The following is a 23,724-nucleotide window of genomic DNA, read 5'->3' as shown; positions in this document are numbered from 1 at the left end:
CCATTTCTCTCTGCTCTTTCTCTCGGCCTCTCCTCTCTTCCCTCCTTTCTCTCCCCCTTTGTGTCCCTTCCCTGACCATCTTTGATCTTCTCATCCACCCAGCCTCTCTTTAGTGTCTCGCCTCTTATCCTCTCCCCTAAGTCTCCCTCCCTCGCTCCCTCCTTCCTTCTCGCCGCCGCTGTCTCCTCCCGCTGCTCCACTGACCTGGGAGAAGTGTTTCTCTCTCATCTTCACCTCCTCCTCCACCAGCCTCTGCCTGTGGGCCGTCTCGTCCAGAAGCCTCCTCTCGGCCTCCTCCCGCCTCCTCCGCTCCTCCTCCAACATCTGCCGCCGAGCCTGCACCTCCCTCTCCTGGGAGCATTGGGAGAGGGGAGAGGAGAGAGGGAGGAACAGATGGGGGAGGAGGGAAGAAAAATAACAGGGAGATGGGGAGAATATGTTAATGGTAGGCAAATATTGCAATACAAAGTGGATGACTGTCAGAGGAGGAACATGAGAATTCAAGTCCCAATCCAGGGTTTTGTAAAATGTATCCCTCAAGTCTGTGTATAAAGAAGCTTTGCTGATGTAAAATGATCCTTTGCTGCTTTCAGACACTTTCAACAAGATTTTTCAAAGCACTGCTCAGAACTTCACCTTATGATCACTGATCAGACTGTTTTTAAGACACACAAAACTTTTACCAAAATCCACATTCAGTAGACCTGGTTGGTATATATATATTTGTCTAATAATAATAACAGAAATACAAATAATATTGTGATAGACTTGTGACAATCTATATCAGGATATCATCATAACCATACAAATACTCATATTTAATACTAAATATGTGTATGGCTGAAAAATACATAGTGTAAAATTGTGTAAATGTTTCCCGCTAGCACAGCTTTTGTTACACTGATCACAGTTACCATTGAAACAAAGTGGCAACTAACCATTATTTTCTTGAGCAATAAATTTGTTAATCTAATTAATCCATCCAAAAATAATCAATTTAATAGCTTTGTTGGAAAATGTTGGCTAGAAAATATTGACAAATGCCTGCTCTAATTTGAAGGAGATCTTTTTCATATTGTTTGCTAAGATGGTTTGTAAGTTTTTTGTTTTTACTTTGAAATGATTCAAAATATCAATCATGAAGGCAGATGTCAATGAATCCTCTGTCTCTTATTGATTAATCCACTAATCACTGCAGCTCTAGCTGAAACTTCAGATGATCATGGAGATTATGTTTTGGACGTGATGGAATAACTGTTGTCCAGTCGTGTTCACGTCTAAACTCTGCAGCACTAACGCTGGTCACTCACTCTGTTCTCCACAAGTCTTGCTTTCTCCTGCTGCGCCTCCTTCAACATCTTCTCCATCTCCTCTATCCTCTGGGCCTCTAACCCACAGGCACTGCAACACACAGAGAGAAGCGGCCTCTGATGACACAGCTATATGACACAAGGCCTGGGATGAAAAAAGTACACAGACATGCCCGGAGACCAAAAACAGGAAGGAGACAAAGACAAACTGAGTCTTTGAACTTCACAAAAAAAACATGAAGAGGTTGGCATGGCAACAGCTTGTACTTGTAGTCACAGGAGCAGACGTGTAACGGAACATGATGTCATTGTGAAAAAAAAAGCACAGTGACCCTTCTCCAGGAAGACAGGGCAGACTTGAGTGTTCCCATGGTAACAGAGCCAGCCTCTGATTTTCCAGTCTCTCACCTTTCAGGGGTGCAGGCGGAGTTGCCGGTGGAGACGCTGGTCTCCATGCTGTCTGAGCTCTCCAGACTCAGGGTGTCGTACGCCTGGTTTCCACTCGGTGGCGACTGATGATGTAGGATGGAGTGATTGACAGTGGGAGACACATCTGTGCAGGCAGAGAGGCAGAGACAGCCGTCACAGACTCACAGTGCCCTCTACTGATGGTGCCAAGTCACTGCTACCATTTGGTTATAATCAGATAATCAGACACAGATCATGTTAAACTGAGTGGAACTAATTAAAATAAGTTGTACTGAGTACTAAGTTGTATTCGTAACTAATTAAAATGACCACAGCTCTCCTCTGTTACAAGGTCACATGGTCACACCCAGGGAAAGTCTACAGCGTGCTAAATAAATAAGATGAAGACTGAAGGCGTCGAGTACCTTTGCTCTGTATAACCATCTGCCTCCTGGACTCCATGTCTAATGGTGTTGACATCTCTCCCAGCGCTAACTGTAACCCCTGAGAAACACGTGGAAGGCATCACACAGTGAAGCACCTTTAAAGATTCCATTACATGTCAGGTGTGTGGAGCAGACGGACTCACCTTGGTGTTTCTCTCATGAGCGCTGGAGTGTGGCAGGGATGCAGCACTGCTGACATGAGCGCATGACGCCGCCAGTCCAACCTCGCCATCTGATTTGGATTTCAACAACTACGGGTAGAAAGTCACATCAGTTTTTTATTTGTTTTAATTTGAGAGGTTCTGCACAAAAAAGACGAAAGACCAAGTCAAGTTCAGCATCAATCTGACCTGTGACCTCGCTCTTTCCGGGTCTGATCAGTTAGTGACTTGAGTCTGTCCTCCAGGTTGCACCTTTTCAGCCAAGGGCAACATTGACTAACATGATCTCAGTCATGTGAGCTGAAAGACTTACTTGTCCTGCTCACCTCATTTTTTTAAAGGCCCTCTCATGTGCTTCACTTTGTGGCTTCACAATTGAGTACCAGATTGAATGTTAAACTTTTATCAATGTCTCTTCTTGACATTTCCTTTTTAATCCATATGTCTCAGTGAAAGGTACAACTTGTCACATTTTATCTTTTATTGTAACAGGAGATACATGAACTGCCTCGTTCTGATGGAAGTGTTAGCCTGGTTTTGGATTAAGTATGGTTTTAAGATCTCATTTCACTGCCCATATGCTTTCATTTCTATCAAATTTTTAAGTCTGTTTATATGTTTAGTCCATGCTTAGATTTATTTCTTCTATTTATTGTACTTTTATTGTTTTTATTACTTTTAAAATCTACTCTATGGAAATCTCTTTGTGAGCATTTTATTTGTCATGTCTATTCTTTGCTCAACAGTCAGTTGTGAGGCACTTTGAACTGCACTAATTTGTGTGAAAGGTGCTCCACAAATAAAGTTTGTTTTATTGATCGAGGCAGAAGTAAAGATGCGAGCAAGTGACAGTGGAGATTTTACCTGCCCGTGTCTGCGTGCAGAAAAAGACTTGGCAGGCAGCGGTGGAGGACACGACTGAGCCTCTCCAGCCGCCATGATGTCCTGGTACCAGCGCTCGAGATTAATAGGAGGCATTGCATTCCTGCTCAGCTCAGGCTGACTCTGAGGTGATGAGAGGCACCCAGCCAAAGAGAAGAGAGGAAGCGGTGAAGCAAGAGCAGTAAGAGAAGCATAAGGTGAGGAGGAAATATCATTGTGGATCGGTTCTTGTGGCATTATCACATCAGAAATGCAGAAACTCATTGGACATCATGAAGTGGGAGAAAAACAAACCTGTGCAGAGAGAAAGGAGGAAGGACCACATGCAGCTGAGTGGCAGGAGAAGACAGATTCAGAGGAGGCAAGGTGGAATGATGGAATAGAGGCAGAGGAGGAGGGATTCAGTCTCTGCATCCCAAAGATCTGACTTAATTGACTGACTGTGATGTACTCCTTCACACAGACGACACAAAGGGAGAAGAAAGTGGAAAAGAAAGTTCAGAGGTTGGGACATATTTCGAGATGATATTGATTTGCTTCAGTGGTTTCAGTATTTAGCACATAGATCAGTCAGAGGAGGATATGGACGGTGTGGCAGGAAGCAGGCAGGGTGTCTACCTCGCATGGCAGAGCTGGAGATACAGAGAGGGAGAGGCAGTGGAGAGCAGCAGGGGGGGAAGAGTGAGGCTGCACAGAAGCATTTCCATACATCTTATAGACATCAGACAGCCTGAGGTACTCCTGCATCGACGGCCAAAAGAGACAGGGATGAGAGGGCAGGAGACAACAAACTGTCAACGCCTAGAAAGGTCATGCAAAGACTCACAAAGCAAACGTGAACATATCAGAACTTCAGTCTTGAAAAAGATTAAATTAAGAAAGAAATATAAATATATAGCAGCTGCTTCATAGTTTATTACCTCTGTCAAAGAGGGTATTTCACCCATCTTCTTGTTTTGTTTGTTTGTGAGCAAGGTTACACAAAAACAACTAGACGGATTACAATGAAACTTTTTTTTACATATACCACTATGATGTTAGTTTATGTCAAAGAAAACAATCCTTCAATCCCCATTAAATTTAAACAGAATAACCACTAATTTGAAGAATGCATAATCCTTTCAAGTTTAAACAAACATTATATACGGAGAATATTCACACTGCAAGCTCACTAATTTTTGTCAGTATCTGCTTGGACACCATCATGCCTATTTTTATTGCAGAAACAGCAGCACAGGCACTATTAGGGTTTGTTAGGTTTTGTTGGGATTTACCTCTTGTAGTCTAACAGGGTAGAGTTCAGGGGAGGGGATGTGAGAGGAGGAGGAGGAGAAGGAGGCAGAGGAGGGACAGGGGCTATCAGGAGGACCGTCCACATAGATAAGGTCAGGTTCGCTGATGTGAAGCAATTCCTGTTTAAAAAGTTCATCTGAGTTTGTTTTTTTTTCTTCTTTAATCCACTTTTGCAGTAATTTCTCTACAGTTTAGAAATCACAGCTCATGTAATGTCTCACACGTGTTCCCACCCACCTCCTTCATGCTGCTGCTGGGCTTCAGGTAACTTCTCTCTCCAGTCAGTGTGTGGTGCCTCTTCTCCAGAGCACACAACCTGTCTTGCTCCTGGTTGGCAGAAGCAACATAAATAGACAGATGCATTCACCATTTTGCTATAGCTACCAGCATTCCTTGCAGCACTGTTATGTGTTAAATACATTGCAGTTATGACAAGGTTCATTATGAGCAGTTAACCTTGTGTAACAGCTGCAGAGACACCGTCCTGTCTCTAACCATCCTCTCACAGTCTTGAGCTGCCTGTAACCCCAGCTGCTTCACCTGAGCCTCCAGCGTGGCCATCTTCTCCTGTGAATCCACATGTCACACTGTGAGGTCACACTCACATATGATTTAACGCTCATATTCTGTATGTGTGTGTTCCCACCTTCCTCCGGGCCACGCTGCAGTGGTACTCGGCTCTCTCTTGGAGGAGCTGCGAACTCTGCGTCTCCTTCTTCTCCTCCAAACTGCTCTCCTCCTCCAGCTGACAGAACTCCAGCTCCTCAAACTGTTTGGTCCCACACTCCACAGCTTCAGCTTTCTGTCCACATACAAATGCACACACATTGCATGAAACCACTGAAATCACTGAGTTATTGAAGGATGGTTGATGGCAATATTCTATATTCTTCTGCTTGTTAACAAAGCTCCTGAGAAGACAAATAGCAAAATTGAATGGTTCTGGCTAACTGCTGCTGTCTGTTTTTCCAAAGACTACAGTTATCCACTATTAAATATAAACTTGAAACAATATCAACCAGTGTTGCAAGTGATGGTTCCTACTGAAATGCTGGAAAGCAAGTATTGAGAGGACTATAACACGTATTGTTGTTTATGCACAAGTATAAAAACACAGGAAACAAAAGCCTCAGCCTTTAAAGGAGACACATTAAGCTCATATTCAGGCTTCTCATGTTCAGAAAATGCATCACTTCCCTCATGCTGTCCAGCACATCTCTTCAGCCTCTGTCTGAAATGCTTGGTTTTAGCTCCTGTCTCTTTAACAACCCCCTCCCAATAAAGCCCAGTCAGCTCTGATTGGCCAAATGGTTCACTCTGCTGTGATTGGTGAACCGCCATGAGCAAATGTATGAAATGTCGGCCCCTGCTCTCTCTTCACATGGCTTTGTTAAGCTGTTGTTATGCTTGACAGGCCAACTGTGACATCAGCTCAACATTGGATTCTCTTGCTTGAGGGATTGTGACTTGGTGTCGTGTTCTCCTGAGTGGTAGATGTCACAAAAAATACAACCACACCACTGGAGAGAGGTCACACAAACAGAATGGTGTTGGCACTGGCTTGTTTCCTTGAGGGGCACCCCTTCAGGCTTGTGTGTGCTTCTTTGCCTTGATAAACCAATGACTGAGAATGTGCCATACTTGCTCCAAATGCCTCTTCTTTACCAACAGTCTCTGCAATCTCCTTCCAGATGTCTGTAGAGACAGACTGGTTTACAGACTCTTTCCTCCATCGTACCACACATGCGTTTTTAAAAAGGTTAGGAGGTGCGCTACCATCCAAAACGTTGATGTGTAAGTGCAACTGTGGAAGTGAAGTTGTTTCTGGTGTCCGCCACTGCACGCAAAGAAAGACACAAAGAGCATCAACTCATTTTTAAGGGGTGCCTCGGACAAGCTGCTTGGTGTACATTATGCAAACATCAGGTATTGTGTTGTCATGTCAGAGGATTTCCCTTCACTGTGCACTTTGGGCTTTTTAACTTTGCAGAACTTTTCATACACAAAAACCTATACAACAAAAAAGAGGAAAGAAACACTGAAAATGGATCATATGTCTCCTTTAAAGTTCATAAGGAAATAGCAGCTATTTCATTCCATCAGTTGTTAAAATGTTCTGCAGGTGACTTAAATATTAATCAGTTTTCAAAGCAGGAGGCATGCAAACCTTTAGAGCAAAGCTGTTAACATTATTATTATAATTATGAAGATTAATACTGATTGCAACTGGCAGAGTCAAGCATCCAGAATGAGGGAAAAGCAACAATCAAGCAGAATCTAAAACTGCTGCTGGAGAAGCAAAAGCCTCAAGCTTATAAATGGCTCTGACATAATGAACCTTAACAAGTTCAAGGGGCCACAGCAGAAAGAGAGGAAATGCCGCCTGCAGGTTTATAAGTTGCTTCACAACAAAGTCAGTGTTATGTCTGTGGCTGTTTCTGTGCAGTTCATACAGTACTGTGGTATTTGGTACATTATAACTCACTGTTGCCAGCCAGTGGGCTGCGTGAGAACACTGACCCTGCTGAGCTGCTCCTGTAACTGTTCACTTAGAGACAAGGGGCACTTATCAAACTGCCTCTTCAGCTCATTGTACTCATTCCTCTGCTTTTCCAGGGCCTTCCGCTGAGCCGACACATTAGCCCTGCCCTAAAAACACATGGAAACACACACACATGTACACACACAAATTGGGTCCGCATCCAGACACACACCACCCCAGGGAGAAACAAAAAAAAATCACAGACATCTTCAGTCCATGCAGCCAAGCTTCAACACTAACAAGCCAAGGCAGTTAAAGTATTAGTTGTAGCAGAGGTTAGGGTTTGCAGGAGTGTTACGGTTTTCTTTAAACATTAGATGACGGAAAAAAAGATATGAGAATGTCTGAATCAACATTTTAGTGTGACACACATCCAGATAAAAAAGACTTAAACTGTTTTTGTCTTTTCAAACACAGGAACTGCCGGACACCGCAGAGAGAAGACAGTGCTTTGTGTTTCAGGACAGACATGTACTGAATAAGCAGTGCAAGTCAATGGGAATATCAGACACTGAATATCGACACTGTTTGCACATTCGTGAAGAAGTGAGTTTTTATATTCACACACAGAGACTGAAGGACATGTCCAACATTCACGTGCAGGAACCAGTGAGTGATTCCATTGGGTTTTACAGTATCACATTCCTCTGTGTCGGGGGTACCTACCTCGTCCTTCTCTCTCTGGATGGCCTTGTCCAGCTGGTTGAGTTTGAGCTGCAGCTGAGAGATGATTTCATTCTCAGCCTCCACCTGCTCCTGCTCTGCCCGCCTCTCGGCCTGCAGCAGAGCCTGCTCCATCTCCGTCTGCAGACGAATACGCTGAATAAACGCTTGGTGAAGGTGAAACAGCTTTCTGTCCTCTCACTGTGAGGGTCAGTTGATCCAAGCAAATACAATTTTTTGTGTGTGTGTGTGTGTGTGTGTCCTGACCTCCTGTTTGGTCTCTTGTAGCTGCAGCTCCAGTTCACTGACTCTGTGCTTCAAGTCATCAACTCTGAACAAGATCCTGCTCCTCTCCTCCTCCAGGTAGACGTGCTCCTGACCAGCCAACAGCTCTTCACACTGACACCAGATTTATGAAATTAACTTTGTCAGAGAAAAACCCAAACAATGATATTCTCTCCCTCCATGTGTATGAGTGTGTTTCTTACCTCCTGGTGTGTGCTCTCTGTGCTGCTGGACTCCTCTCTCTGAGTGTCCTCATCATTCTGCCTCGCCCTCTGAGGCCCATCTCCACCCGGGAGGAACATCTCGTCTCCCGTGCCTGTGCAGACTCCTACAGCGCCCCCCAGCAGCCCACTCCTCACCACCTCGGCCAACTCCACTGCACTGCCCTCCTGATTATACTCTGCACAAAGGTTGAGGATGGTCTCCAACCTCTGTCGCTCCTGCGGAAGACATTCGAGACGTAAGTGTGCCGTCCTACGTCATAGATCATATTGCAGATTAGCTTTGGATGTCCTTGAGTGACTTTGGCCCATTTAGGCAGCTGTCCCTCCACCACTGGCACGGGACCACTGTAACCTGATCGCAGGAGGGGGGCCGAGGTTTGTCTCTCAGGAGGGGGTTCATAGTAAAAACTGTGAGAGCGTGAGTTGTTTATGAACACAGAATTTGACAGACTGTGATAACTGTCGGAGAGACATTGCTGAATAACAGTATCTCAGATTGCACTATACACCAGTTGTTATTCTGATCAGAGACACTTTAAATGTTTTATACACCCTTGTTTCGTGTCTCCACTGTGCCAGCCTGTCGTCTTTCATCACTCAAAACAATGGGATGCTCGCTGAACTCTGACAATAATTACAAAGTAGAGTCTGGCACAACGAGGAGTCTCATGTTGTTTCAAGAACCATCAGCATCTGTTTGTCTGGTATTTAAATTACCAATTTACTTTAACTGCGAGTTTTACACCTTATGACTGTTATTTATGCTCTTGTCTAAGTCATTCTTTGCTGAAAAGCAGCAGTTTTATATATTCATCTGAACTGACAGGTTCATTAAAACATAGACAAAAAGCTAAACATATTATTATATCTTAAGTTAACTACTAGATCCAGTAGTAGAAGGAGTGATGAACTTTTCTATTACTTCTCCTTTGCTTTAGCCATGTCATTTACTTATACTGAGAGGGGAAATGCAGACCAGGTTTTTTAAAGTGCAGCAATATCAGTGTGTGTAGGTTAGATTCAATAAAGTGAGAGAAAGAATTAAATCCTGCATATCTGTGCCAAGTGTGCCAAGAGAGCAGTGAGCCAGGTATAGAGAATTGGTTTCACTGGGAGGAAATCCTTTCTATGTCCCTCTCATCTAAAGGTCTACACTTTATCAAATCAAGAACCTAATAACAGACCCCAAATATGGTTCCACCAGCCTGTTTGTCGTTTAATGTATTATATGAGCGGTAATACACTGTGTATATATAAATGTGACAGGAATAACAGGAGAGCTAGAGCTGCTAAAATTGAGCCTCTGTAGAGCAGAAGCATCCGCCAAGGCCCAACAAGCCCTTAAATTCAATCAAGCTGCGCCAAATTCCACACACTCATATCAGTTCCCCATGCAATGTAGTGAATATGTGACGGCACAAATAGAATCTAAGCAACAAATCAACAGGGGAAGAAATATCTGTCATTTTTTGTGTTTGAGGAAGTGAGGTCTTACTGTACATCGTGTGCCCATGGATGAGTCAGCAGGGCAGCTTAGTGACACAAACATCCACAGCAGTCACAGTGCACGTTGACAGTTACTCTCTTACCAGAAACCCTTTGGTTCCTGAAATAGTCTGTGGACTCGGAGAATGTCCGAGAATGACCCCCCCCCCCCCTCCTCCTTCTGTTGTCCCTTCAGCTGTCAGTATATAGACAGGCCGAGATGAGGGGGTATAGAGAATGGCGTCCGGCCTGCTGGGTGTGGATTGAGGATGGATAACGTATGCAGTCTACGATCCAGTGTGGATATGAATATGAAAGAGCCTTCTCCGAGGGGTGGCAAACTTTGGAATGAAATGCCATTCGTCTTTTGGTAAATATAGCGTTGAGCAATAAGCAGCCACGCCCTCCGCTCTGGACCTTAAGGCTGGTGGAAGAATGTTCACCCCGTGTCTCTCGGACCAAATGTGCTGACGATGACGGTAATGCTGCGGGGAGACGAGCCAGTGGCTGTGTGCCAGGAGATTTGAACAAGATATCTGAATGCAGACATGGTGTCTGTGTATGCCAACAGTCTCAGTGCCTCCTCCACTCATCTGTATTTAAATGTCCTTTAAAACCGGTGTAGTCAGTCTTCATCAATCTACCTGCGTTGTTTTTAATGCTGTGTTTTGTTCAATTTGTGGACAATAAGGTTCCTTACAAACGTGAAAAGTAATAGTCTAATTACATTCATAATCATGTTAATTTAACAATTAAAATGGCAATAATCTATATCTTATTAATTTTAACAAGCAAATAGTGGAGTCTACAGCCACAAGCTTTTTAAGGGACCAAAGGCAAAAGGGACCTGTGGGGCCCAAACCAACCCCCCACCCCCCACAAAAAGCACATGATAGACATTGTTAACCTCTTATCGAGCTTTTGGCAAAACGTTAGTAGTATGAAGCCTTGTTGCAGAGATTGTGACCATGTCAGTGCAGACTCATGTACAAGGTGATCATAATTTAAAAGGTTTTTCAAAAAAAGGGCCTCTCCCTCTCCAGCTCAGGGGGCCCCTGTCTACAGCTTTTCATCTGTACCCTTTTCTTCACGATTAAACAACCAAGACATACTTGTTAATCCACAAACTGCTGACTGATTTAGTTCCAAATCCTTTCCCTATTTTCAGCAGATATCAAAGAATTTTTCTTTAGTCAGAAGTGCTCAGAACCCTACCTAAAAGCTTTGCTGATGTTCGAAGGAAAATGTTCAAAAATGTGTTTATATGCTCGGATGCAGCTGTGGCTCTGCACCTTTAACCTTGTGGTGATGTTTTTCTCCTAATGGGCCAAAAGTAGAGTTTTGGGGATTTCAAGTTTATACAAAGTATATTATACAAAGTATATACAAACTCTGTCCATACACAGGATATAGAGTAAACATGGAGTCATAGAGACCACACCAGAGCAGCAAATATTTTCTTTACGACTTCCTTAGCGATCGCTGATGTGGACTGGACCTACAACCAGAATTTTTCTCAATGAAGTCATATTTAAAAGGCCATCACTCACCAGTTTCTCCATTTCCTGCTCACGCAGCCTCTCCTCTCTCTGCCAGCGGTGGTATTCCAGCAACTCGTCCTCATTGTCGCTGATCTCAGAGATGCTGTTCTTGCGCTCCCGTGTATATGGCTTCATTGGGTTGGGTTCCTTGGTGGAGGATCCCGTCACGGTCGAGCAGGAGGTTTTTCTTTGGCTACGAGGACTTGCCAGAGGAGATGTACCCAGACCTGATACCATGGCACCTCCTGGCCCAGGCCTTGATCTTCTGCCTTCAGGCTCCTTCTCCAACCCAGAGAGTGGTGATGGACTCTGGGAGTACAGCGCTCTCATGGCCTCTGCTTTTGTTGTGAGTTTGCTGTGGCCCTGGGGGCTCTCGGGGTGGGCAGCGAGGCCTTGTGTGGCGAGGAGAGAAGCTGAGCCCTGCGATCCTGGATTCCCCTTGCCAGACGTGTAAGGGCTGACAGGAGGAAGTTCTCTCAGGATGCTGGGCGCAACCAGCTCTGGAGTCCTGAGTCTTTGAGGGACTTCTACACTGGAGAATAACTGACCCTGCTCTCGCATGGGGCTGGGGGATCTGTGTTGTAGAGAAGAACCTCTTACTCGAGGGCTGGGTGGAGCCATTGGGGAAAATTTGACAGACAATGATTTGGGGGTTATGCTAGAGTTTTCTGTGCCCTGTCCTGAATGTGAGCTAGGTGGTGTGGGGGTGGTTCTCACGTTCCTAAGAAGCTTTGGGCTCTCCTGGGCTCTCTGACCACCACTACTGCTCAAGGCAGCAGACAGCGAGGTCCGTGGATTGGGGACCGGAGTGTGGTTGGTGTGAGCGGACCGCGCAGGTACCGGAGGAGTTTTGTTGCCGAGGTTCTTGCACCCCAAGGTTCTGATGTTTTCATAAATGGAGTCCTCTGTTGTGGAACTGTTTCTTCCATTGAGCATGTTTGGAGGAGAGTGCTGAGGAAGGGGCTGTTTCCCAGGTCCTGATGATGATGATGTGTTCACCACCAAGGAGTCCTGGAGGCTCTTGTTGATTTTAGAGTTGCCGTTGCTTGAAAAGGACTGATGGCTGCCGTTAAACACACTATGTGAGTCTGCAGAAGGGAGACAGAAACACTTGTGAATGAGCATTCCTGTTGAATAAATAAGGAGGTCACACACAGTTAAGAAGACAGTTGTAAAAACACACATAAAAAAACATTTGACATCCACCACACCTCAGGTCAGTAGTGCAGGACAAGGAGGGTCGCTCATAAAAGGACAAATACACATGCCTGTATATGTTGTGTTACAGTGTCCTGATGGCCCACTTTAAATAGCGATACATGTCTTGGAGCCCACGCCGCCCCGTATATGAACCAAACCCAGTGATCGGGATGATGTGCTCCTCACTTGTGTTGTAATCCTACAGGGATCTGGAGCTGCTAAATATAAAAGCTGCAGCCGTGTAGCTCATTCAGAGCAGATGAAATCAGGGCCTGGTCAGGAAAGAGTGGGCCATGCATGCACACTGAGCAGGGTGTGGTGGCTCTTGCTGTACTGTTCAGGCTCTGACAGCCAAACCAGTAAGGTCAGGGGAGAATGGCTTCTAAATATCATCCACAGCAAAAGGAAACAGTTGCCACAATTATATAACATCATGTAAAAAATGATCCAAAAGCTGGTGGCAAAGATTATAACATTCCTCAGTCACAATAGGGTCACACACTGAGCCAGAACTGCAGATTTAAATGAACTAGATCACAATAATGTAGGCCACAGATAATTAGTTTAGAACAAGGATAATAATATACGCTATCACAAACGTCCAGACCAACTGGGCTTGAGATATGGGAAATAAGAGCTGGTGAAGTTTGAGTCAGATTTGAGACATCAGATTATATCACTATTCAAGTGTTCAGTCATCTCTCATCAGAGTGCATGGTTACTGTGCCGTTTTAGTGAGGATGTAATCTTTGAAACATGCATATTTTCAACAATGATTCCCACAGAGTCGGATTACAAAATCTCATCCTACCCAGAGAACAATGCCCCAGACTACATGAAACAATCCCTGATTAGAACTAGAATGGCACAGTCGAGCACATACCTCCGTCCCGTTCAGTTAAGCTGCACCAAATTTCACACACATAGATGACAGTTCCCAAATTACCCGAGTCCCCCCGATTCAGATCCACACAAATCTCAGATGGATTGGTCCACCGAGTTTCATGAAAATCTATTTGTTTGTTTTGGTGAAATCTTAAAATCAACCGACTACCAAAAAGACAGGGGTATAAACATAACATCCTTGTTGGAGGAAAAAAGGGGAGCTCATGCAGATTTTTATAGAAATGTAACAGGAACACAGAATGATTCTAACACTTTGTGTGACAGCCCAAAGCATTCACTCTGCCCAGAATAGCTGCTGTGGAGGAAAGTGTGCAACCTTCATACATACAGTTGTCCATGAGCAACTTATTTCTGGATCACAGGAACTGTTCTGTCTAGAGTTAAGATAAAAGTTAATTATAAATATCTTTTACCAGCAGGAAGAGTTTTTGTGGTGCTGAGTTCCTGGCCTCCTCCTCCTCCTCCGGGCAGCATGCTCTTCATCCTCACGGCCTCCTCTGGATGATTGAAGCGAAAAAAGGCGGACTGACCAAAACACAGCATGCACCCTGGCAGAAGAGAAGAGTAAGTGTCAGAGAGGAAAGTTTGCACACATCACCATCAATGTTCTGCTAAAAAAAGAAACATTGATGAAGTGAGGTGTAAACACAAGCTTTAACTTAGACTATTCCCCAAAACAATTTGACACAAATTAACACGTACAATGACTTAAAAAAACAATCTGAGCGTATATGTCTACAGTCAGTTATCGTGTAGTGCTCTGTGTATCATAAAAGATACTGTATTCAACAGTCAGTACACTCATAACAATACAAATAATAATAACATTCACAATTATAAAAACACAAAAAATAATAAAAACACTCAACATTGGTTAAAATAAGAGAAAACCAAATAAAAGCAAATAACTATCCAAAAGATAGATGGACTTAGGGTTGTCCAGATCTGTCATTTCTTAACATTTTACATTTCAGCTTTACATGAAGTAAAATTGCTTTGATTTAAACTCTGACTTGTGGCTATTGTTTATGTGGTAAACTGGAGACCTTGCAATTTAGTTGTTTGGTTATTTGTGAGATGAATGTGTTTGTGCTCCTGAGCACACAGCAGTGCATTGACCAGTTTAACTCACGTGTGCTTAACCAGTAAGTCAAATCAACTCCTTCTTCTCTCTTGCATTTCCGGTGGCTTTAACGAATGCCTGAAATATTTCCTGAGAGTCTCACGCTTCAGTCTCTTAATCCCAGTTATAGATCCTCCACAGGGACTTCAGTATTAACTCCTTCCCTCAAAATAAAGTCAACATTGTTCCTTGTGGTATAAGTGAAGCTGTTTCCTCAGCTCCTGATTTGTTTTGCTCAGTGTTTCATGATTGTCCTGTGAATGGAGCAAAGCCTGAGGTATTCTGGTTGAGCAGCTGCTGCCTCCTCACACGTCGGCTGATCGCCCTGCTTCAAATGACATTCTGGTGTGGCTGCTGGCTCGGATCCCATGGAGAGGGGACCGAGGGGGTTGGGACTGTTGTGTTTTTTTTACTGTATAAGTATACACGTTACTGGCAGGGCATGGAACTGTTTTGCTGTTGTGAAGCCAGGCAGTGTTTTTATCCACCTCACCTCTAATTCAGACAGTCAGGAGAATCAGTATAGTTTTTGTATAATAGATTTTTAGACAAAAATATTATAATATTATTGATATATATCAACTAGGATGGCACTCAGTACATCACATACCTCCACTAAGGCCCAACAGTCCCCTTATGAAACCACATTTTAATTGACTAGATCTGGGTTTTTGTTTGGTTCTGCACCAAGTTTCACACACTCATAAATATTATTCCTATAAATATACCTGATTATTCTCTGAGAAATCAACAGAAATGTTGAAAAATGCCCTATAGCTCACAATTTGAAAGAAAGTAAAAAGAATATCCTGAATTTGCTCTCTGATCTGGATCAGCTCCAAAATGTAATGGATCCCTTCTTGGGTCATTCTCCACCCCTTCATGAAATTTCATGGAAATCGGTTCAGTAGTATTTTGTATAATCCTGCTAACTAACAAACAAATACAGATGAAACATAACGTCCATGGCGAAGGTAATAAGCTGCAACAGTAACAATCATATCACTGCAGTCCTCTAGGTCTGTGCTACCTTGTGTCAGGCGATAGGGTCTGGTGATGGGGAGGCCATCCACACAGCACTGGTTCCCACATGGGTACAAAATGATGACGCCCGACTCGTTTTCAATGTAGCAGTGCTGCGCTGTGATGCCGGGGCCCTGCAGGGGGATATCTGTGCCCCCACTGCCCAGTGTGGTTCTTCCTGCAACAAGAGAAACATTTTCTCAGTATCAGTTACTGGACATCCAGATGAACATGTTAAATAGTTCAGTGAAGTATTCTTAGGTTGAAGCCAGAGACGGTGGGTGCTCAGAGGTCAAAGCCTCGTGGGTAGGCAGAATTCTCTGACCTGGCAGATGATTAGCATCTCGTCTGTGGGAATTAATAGAATTAAAGTGTCTGCTTTTTGATGTGTTGTCATTTTATCATCAGTCCTATTCCACCAGTCTGAGTACAAGAGATGTGATGTAAATAGTATTTATATATATTTAAATGCATGGATGATACGGCACAAGGAAAACATCCCAGAGGGCCCTTTTCTTTGGTGCTACAGTCACACCCTCTCCCTTATATTCCTGTCTGTTGCATAAACCAGTGAGACAAAAGGTACATAAAATACTGTGGTACAATATGAGCAACAATAAGAGGGTTAGACTGTGTGTGACAATGTGTCATCACTTTTTGTCAATTCATCACTCCTGACAAGTTGTGCTGCTTACATATTAAATAACCACTGACTTGTTGAAATAGTGCGTATAGCCCACTTCCTTTGTCACTTACAATAACAACAGTTACAGATTCTACATAGTAAGTATAGACTTGTCTGACACATGAGGGTGAAGCCATTCAGACTTTGCTGATCTTGCAGTTATCTTTAACAAGTAATTATAGAGCAATGACAAGACAACATTACATATTTAAAAAGCTGTTAGTGAGACAACAACAATAAGACAACTGTAAAATAAGTGGTTTGCATTAGTATTGGTATTGCAAAACGTATTTTACCATTTGAATGAAGCAAACGCTTTAAAGTACCCACTCATCCTCCCTACACACAAAAGACACTACACTAGAAGTCATTCACCTTCCTGCAGAGGCAGCAAAGTGATGGCCGTGCTCAGACGTCCACTTCCCAGACTAACCAGGTGGGGGCGCTCTGCCTGGACTCTGAGGGACTTGCCGGTCTCGATCAGGTCTAAAGGAGTGCTCTGTCAAAACAAAGAGAGTCTTAACGAGAGTCTTGAAAAGGACATATAGATATTGATTCTGTTTTGAACAGAATCATAGACATATGTAATAAAATATAAATATTGATATGTTCAAATAAGAGGTCCAGTGTATGTACTTGATGAAGAAGACATCAGTTTTGAAACCATCGACAGCACATTTCACCACAGAGGTTATATGAGGTGCCTGCATTGATACTGTGGCTGTCACATGATCATTAATATTCACCAGCTACATTTTATGATCCTAGGAAAACAGTAACAAGTAGCCCAGATGGCCGGAGCTGGAGGAATAAACATGGTATGGTTCTAATGAACAGTTGTTTCATGCTCAGTCAGAAACACTTGTGAAAATAATGGTTCAGAGGAACAGAGCATGGAAATAACTGGAGATTATCATGCAACATTTGTTACTTTAAAAATATGCAGAAATAACTTATACCAGAACATACAGAAAAAAAGGCTTCCATTCTTTTAAGCACTGACCACATTCATTTGATTTCTTTGGAAGCTGCTAAATTTTTAGGCTACATTCTTCAGGAAATCATTCATTTCTCATTTTTGTTGAATAACACTGATAGAACAATAGAAACAGTCGCAGTGGATTTGACCTCACCTGTAGGACCTGGTGCGTCTGTCGCCCCTGCTCCACTTTATTCCTTCTCATGCGCTCCATGTCGGCCGGACTGTCAGAACTATCTGACACGTGAAGATCCTGCAGCGCACACACACAGAATGAGAGATGGGATAGAGAGAGGAGCACGGTATGAATGGGAGCGCTGGGAATACTGCTACTACAGTTGTACTACAATGGGAACAGTGCTTTCCTTAGAAACCCTCCTGCCCCAGTTATAAGCCCATGTGACTAAACCATTATACTGGGTAATTGTTTCTCCAGAACAGTCCAAACATAGTGATCCGTCAAGAAATCTGGCAGTGATTAATGCCTCAATCTAAAAGAGATTACTGTCTTTATATGTTACAGAATGAACACAAGCAGGTATTTGACATAAAAAGCCTGATGTTATGTGGGTATCCTCACAGCAGCAGAAGGTGTGAGTGAGCTCTGCAGGTGCCGGACACACCAGGGGCTAGATCATCGCTTCCTCTGACCGTGATGAGTCACTGTGACTCAATCGCATATCTTATAGTCTCTACACACACAATTGGATCCAGCTGTCTGCTCATCACGCTCACATCAAACGAAAAGGGAAACAACAAACCAGCAAAGGAACCACATGTGTCTGGAACAATCACACACAGACACATAAGCAGTCCAGATGTCTGGCCGTATTTTTCTGCTGTAAGATGGTGTCCACGTCTTTCACTATTGCCTTCATGGATGGGTTGCTTGTCCTGGCATCACCACCGAGCAGCTGAGCATTACAGGCAAAACTGAAGTCACCTTGTATCTAGTGTCTGTTTTGTCTACCATAAGCCAGTGGGGAAGATGAATTGTGTCATGTGCTGACATGTCATTTTCACAGATTTCTTCACTTTAATGTGACAATTTAATGAAACTAATGCAGTGTCCGATGTTTGGAATGACCTGTTCTCATGTCCTGTTTTAATGTTCCTGAGCCACCACAGAATTATTTCTTGTCCCTAGTGAGTCCTCCTCGAACAGTTCTACAACATACTGTCACTTTTGTGTGCTGGACGTTGTGTCCAAAGCTTTTTATAAACAGTCAATGCTGCAGAGTGAAATTAGAAAACTTAGTGTTCATCCTACCTGGGTTATTTGAATTTTATTTCACATGTGTTGCATCTATATAAGTTTGAATGATTTACCTAACTGGTGTTATTTTTTCATACATTGCATTTCAGTTGCATGTTAGAGGTCTGTTGAGCAATTGACACAATCTTCAGACCCAAGTTGTGGAATTAATGGGTAGATATCTTAAATACAGTGGCTCTGCAAGGGGTTGGGTTTGGGTTAGCTTTAGCACAGAGCCTCTGAAATGCAACTGAATGGATGAACAAGGTTTTCTCCTCATTTGGTGTATTGATGTTTGTGTTTGGGCTGGTGTCCAAAATCACACAGGGCTTTGATTCCTCACGTCAGTCAGTCTGTTATGAAATGACCACATCAACCTGGTCACACACCACAGATTTGACCTGAGCTTTTACTCTTTGAGTCATCCTGACGCCATCACTGATAACTTCAATTTTTTGAAAACAAAATGACCAAAAACAAACATCCTCCTGTCATGCTCCAAGTATAGCCCAGTCTCTCTGAGACAACGGGGCGTTCAAGCTGCGTCTGATGTCACGCCAGAGAGGGCTGCTGGGTAGAAACTATACATACATCTGACAATCACGTCCAGTGTGTGACTCTGTGTGTGTGACTCTGTGTGTGTGTGTGTGTGTGTGAGGACCTAGGGAGAACAGACCATCCCTCTGTTCAGCGATACCGCTGGACCCCTCATGCCTCTGCTGTCAGCCCACTGGCTGTCAACACTGGCCCTCTTTCAGCCACGCACTCAGACACAGGACCGGAGAGTGGGCAGGGTAATGTGCCTCTGTCTGACTGACTCACACACACACACACATATGCTCCTGCTCCCACAAGCCTCAGTGATTGAACGTACACACCCAGGCTGGAGAATAGTTTTAATGCTCACAAACGCAGGCCCTTCCACAGCAACCTGTCATTACAGGGGCAGTTATGTCCTGCAGAGTTGCCATGAGCTTCTGAAAATAGACACCACCAGCCACATAGTCTGGGCTGCTACTTTTAAAGAGAAAGGACTTCTGCTGAGAAAGCGGACAAATCACAGCACTAGAAACATTCCCGTTTAAAATGATTAATGAAATAAAAGAGAGTCCTTGTTTGATCAAGGACAACACAACACTGGAGAGAAAAACACAACAGCTGCTGCTAAACACACCCAACACTTCCACTACTTCACTGATAGACATGCAGCTCTTACCATTTCTCTGCTCTTACAGAATCCAGACAGCAGCTATCGATCCATGAGTCTATCTGAAGATTATTCATCCACTCAGCAGCGTCCACATTATTGTTTATGTCATGCTCCCAGCTTTTTTCATTCACCCACTGAGTTCCTGTGCTATTTCCCTCCTCCCAACCCCTTCTCCTCCCCATCCCGGTGCAAAGTTACATCCCCAACAAAACCTGGCATTGGCACTGCCCTCCAGAATGTGTTCTTATTTCTGACTCCTTTTTTTACTTCCTCTCTCATTTTAGCAAATATATCCATAAGTACATCTGTTTACTCTAACACTGAACTTTAAACCATTAAAAGAGGCATTGGGTCAAAGTTCAAATCACTCCCCGAAGATTTCCACTGATTGAAAGATCAGATGGACCACACCAGAGTACCGCTGGAGGCCGGAGGCCGAGCCCTGCACTGCTGCGACTCTCCTCAGTGTTGGCTATTGGTAAAGCAGGTGTTAACATTCGGATCCTGAGAGGAAAAAACATGTGGTGTAGGAGTCAGAGATGGAAAAGACCTCGTGTCCTCTGACTTCCTGCTCCAAGCTCTCTCCCACTTATGCAACAAAATCTGGAAAGAGGGAAATTCCACTCTGGAAAAACTATTGAATTAAAATTTGTGATTGTATGACGAAGCATGGTGGATTACAATATGTCCACTGATACATCCCTGATGATGCGACAGAGAAATAACAATGTTCCAGAGGAAGTGGTGAACACGTGAACAGACTTCCCATAGGAGCGCTTTGGATTCAAGACAAGAGGAGAGAGTGGGAGAGAGAGTCCACTATTGATCTCTCGAGGCTTTTCCCATGGTCGGGGGCCAGAGAGGAGCGATGGAGGAAATGAAGCAGATGATGAGTCACTGAGGAAAATAAAAAACAAACAGAGGCAGCTAAGTAACCAGATGGACTTTAAGTAAAGTCTGTAACAAAGGTTGAATTACTGGGTCGGCCTCAGTGATGATGTGGTAGTTACAGCTGAGTGGACGATAAAACTAAATCGTATCTTGCTTTTATTTGACAAGCTGTGATGTGTAGTTTTATATTGTAGTATTATCTTGTATCGTCTTGTTTCTTCTTGTGTAATTTGTTGTTGTTTCTTTGCTCCTGGACTGCAAATTAGCTTGAATCTATAATCTGGTATGATCCATCATATGGGGAAATATTTGAGCTGTCACTTTTAAACCATGAAATAAAATAAAACAATAAATTAATTAACCAACGATAGCAGGTAAAATGAGTCAAAGATAGATATTCTTTATCAATATGTGAAGGGTAAAATATGTTATTTTGTAAATGATATTGGCTCATTAACTCTGTGAATTAAATTATTTAAGAAATGAACTTTGCTGATGTGTATTTATTTATCTTAACTGGAGTACATCCATTACCACGGCAAATCATTAGAAGCCTCAAAACTGACAAAATGCAGGAAAAAACTTATCAGAAAGAGAAATTATATTATCATCATCCGTCAGCTTCATATCCATTCTAATAACTGAACCAACAGTTTGTTGTATTATATTATTTAGTTAACATTTATGCAGTTTCAGGGCTCCATACAACACAGCTTGATACTTTAAAAACTAAAAAAAAGCTAAAAAAAACTGTATCTTAGTGGTAAAGTGTATTCACGTAGCACTTCATAACATAAAATCTGACAAGACTTGAGGGTCCTTTATTTATGTTTTCAATTACATTTTGACTCGTCTGACAAACCTTTAGCACAGTTATCAGAGAGTATTGCGGTTTGCTGCTTCAGCTTAATGACAGTTTCAAGAGGTGATGTAATATTAAAATCAGCTAAAAAAAAAAAGAAAAGCAAGGAAGCAATAAAAAGAAAGTTCTTATTTTGTTTTTCTGCTGTTGAAACATATTTAAGTGTTGCCTGCACAGTGGGATGATGATAAAAGTTCACCACTGTTGAAGATGTGCCAGCTGCAGTGTTTGTATTTGTTGATCCCACCAGTGTGAGGATTTCTCACAGGTGGTGAAAAAATGTGTCTGGTGAGAGGATGAGATTGGTGAGCTTGTGTATACCAGTTACACTCTGATATACAATGTCTAAAGTGACTTGTGGAGCAGATGTGTGCAGTTTCTGCAGCACATCTGGACAAGACAGAGAGGCAGTTGAAAGAATGGAGGATAGCAAGAACAAGTGGTGTTTCAGTCAGAGTCTTGAGAACCTGAGAAAATGCCTAATTCATACACCTGAATGAGGTGTGCTGATGAGAAAACTGTCCACAGAAAGATATGTACAATTTGAATTAAGCATTTTAAGCTGCTCTCTTTAAAAAAAAATGTCATTACATTTTAATGTTCTTTTGTTTTTAAGAGTGACCTGCACACTTATATATGATAACTGCTTTGCACTCCCCTGTGTGCTGTTAAGTGTATTATACAAGTGATAAATTAAGCTGCATTTCTAATCGCCTTTCTCCTCTTGTGAATCCACGTGGACTTTATCACCCTGATCGCAGCCTCTCAAGCAGAACTTCCTCTCAGGCCGTCCACAAATCCTTCCTCTTCCGCTGACACTGAAGGACCAAAATATCCCCTTTGCCCTGTACTTGACCTTAACTCAAACATATCCATCAAAATGGTGGTGGTGCTTGTTTGTGTTGCTTGTTGACAAGCTGGGAGGAATGCTGCATGGGAGACTCAACCCAGGACAAGACATACCCTCATCCTGAAGGAGGAGTAATAAGAAGTAGATTCACAGATGTGATAGATTGACAACATGTGTAGCACAGACGGTTGCAGAGCACTTGGGTATAATGTGTTCTTCAATCTTGAAAACACTGTTTTAAAACAGCAACAAATTAACCATGTGTGAACATAAATAGTCATTTGAATCATCTGATTTGCTCTGCTTCATGAAACACCCACGTCCTTACATGTGGCAACAGTTATAATGCAATACAGAAAGTATATCAAAATAGGATTTGTCCTCAGACGAATCATAAATAATGAAAACCAGCAACAGGAAGCTGCACATATTCCCAAAACACTTTTTTGAGTCTCCCACCAAACATTTATCACGTTCTTTCTTACATCTGTCTCCTTGTCTCTCAAAACTCAATATGATCAAGAAAAAACACATTAGAAGAATAAAAACGTCTTTTTTTATTTTCAAGTTAAAATATACTCACCCAGGCTCATATGCACCTCACACTCCTGTCAGGGGAAATACTTCATCAACCTGTAATTCCACCAAAGTGCATTATTAGACCGATGAGCCCCTGAGGCAGCCTGATCTCATACACACACATGAAAGTGTCCATTCACACAGCCTTAATCTCGCTCTCTCTGAAACCAGATGACGTCCACCTGCTCCCACTGCTCTGCTGTAATAAAGTAATGACTGTTGATAAAGGATCAAAAACAAAGAAGAACGTATGTAAACTCTCTCACACACAGTCCATAGTGAGGGAGAAGTAACAGGGTCATTATGGGCTGTAACCACACTCCTAACCTGCCGCAAAAGCTCCCATTATCTCCTCCTCTCTCTCCCTGCAACGCACTCTCAGACCATGGAGCAAATATTTTAGTTTCTAATTACCCAGGCTGGCTCGGCACATCAGAGATGAGGCGTCATTATGGGAGAAGTCGCCCAGTCCTCTCCTTGAGGATGGAAATATACTGTCGTTTCTTCACTGTTGGCTTGAGTTTTTTTCAAAGTCAAACCATCCAGAGGATCTACATACGTCTTTCTGACGGGTCCACCCCTCTTTCCGGCCCTCTCTCTCTCTCTGTCTCTCTCCACTTATAATTCCTTCTTTTTTCCTCCCCTTCATTGAATCTACCCACGCTGTATCCCTGCATTGCTCTGTGAGAAAAGACAAAACCTGGAGAAAAGTGTCACCAGGATGAGATCACTCATTGAGGATTAGAGATTGAGAGCCAACATGAGTTTGCACTGAGGGAAGCACAAGTGACACTTAAAAGCCATCAAGTCAACACTTCTCTGTTTCCTGCTCAGAATTACAGAAGCACTAATTCTTTTTCCATAATCTGCTAAAAACTGCACATATTTTACTTGACTGTCATAAACAGAGTGAGAATAGCG

At 43.0% G+C, this 23,724-nt stretch overlaps 1 protein-coding gene across 10 annotated transcripts in view; it reads right to left on the bottom strand.

Moving 5' to 3' along the window:
- Positions 1 to 23,374, bottom strand: part of phldb1a (pleckstrin homology-like domain, family B, member 1a) — a 29,882-nt gene extending 6,508 nt beyond the window's left edge. Inside the window, exons 1-23 of one of the 10 annotated variants that reach the window (XM_020085340.2) lie at positions 23,218 to 23,374; positions 22,808 to 22,857; positions 17,311 to 17,409; positions 16,553 to 16,676; positions 15,500 to 15,670; positions 13,760 to 13,894; positions 11,250 to 12,328; positions 8,194 to 8,430; positions 7,973 to 8,104; positions 7,709 to 7,846; positions 7,021 to 7,149; positions 5,147 to 5,302; positions 4,957 to 5,067; positions 4,738 to 4,827; positions 4,482 to 4,619; positions 3,826 to 3,948; positions 3,502 to 3,660; positions 3,190 to 3,330; positions 2,308 to 2,415; positions 2,144 to 2,222; positions 1,719 to 1,863; positions 1,311 to 1,401; positions 205 to 351 (exon numbers count right to left, since the gene is read on the bottom strand). In XM_020085340.2, coding sequence (XP_019940899.2) covers positions 205 to 351; positions 1,311 to 1,401; positions 1,719 to 1,863; positions 2,144 to 2,222; positions 2,308 to 2,415; positions 3,190 to 3,330; positions 3,502 to 3,660; positions 3,826 to 3,948; positions 4,482 to 4,619; positions 4,738 to 4,827; positions 4,957 to 5,067; positions 5,147 to 5,302; positions 7,021 to 7,149; positions 7,709 to 7,846; positions 7,973 to 8,104; positions 8,194 to 8,430; positions 11,250 to 12,328; positions 13,760 to 13,894; positions 15,500 to 15,670; positions 16,553 to 16,676; positions 17,311 to 17,370 — 3,693 coding nt within the window. In that variant the 5' untranslated portion in view covers positions 17,371 to 17,409; positions 22,808 to 22,857; positions 23,218 to 23,374. Of the gene's footprint in view, positions 1 to 204; positions 352 to 1,310; positions 1,402 to 1,718; positions 1,864 to 2,143; positions 2,223 to 2,307; positions 2,416 to 3,189; positions 3,331 to 3,501; positions 3,661 to 3,825; positions 3,949 to 4,481; positions 4,620 to 4,737; positions 4,828 to 4,956; positions 5,068 to 5,146; positions 5,303 to 7,020; positions 7,150 to 7,708; positions 7,847 to 7,972; positions 8,105 to 8,193; positions 8,431 to 11,249; positions 12,329 to 13,759; positions 13,895 to 14,478; positions 14,931 to 15,499; positions 15,671 to 16,552; positions 16,677 to 17,310; positions 17,410 to 19,627; positions 19,783 to 22,807; positions 22,858 to 23,217 lie in introns of those variants that run through there. The other 9 variants (XM_020085337.2, XM_020085341.2, XM_020085343.2 and 6 more) reach the window with 9 other exon arrangements.
- Between the last annotated feature and the right edge of the window lie 350 nt (positions 23,375 to 23,724).

The sequence above is a fragment of the Paralichthys olivaceus genome, chromosome 15 (genome assembly GCF_024713975.1).
Source record: "Paralichthys olivaceus isolate ysfri-2021 chromosome 15, ASM2471397v2, whole genome shotgun sequence".
In the NCBI taxonomy this organism is placed as follows: Eukaryota; Metazoa; Chordata; class Actinopteri; order Pleuronectiformes; family Paralichthyidae; genus Paralichthys; species Paralichthys olivaceus.
This window is presented reverse-complemented; position numbering and strand designations above follow the sequence as displayed.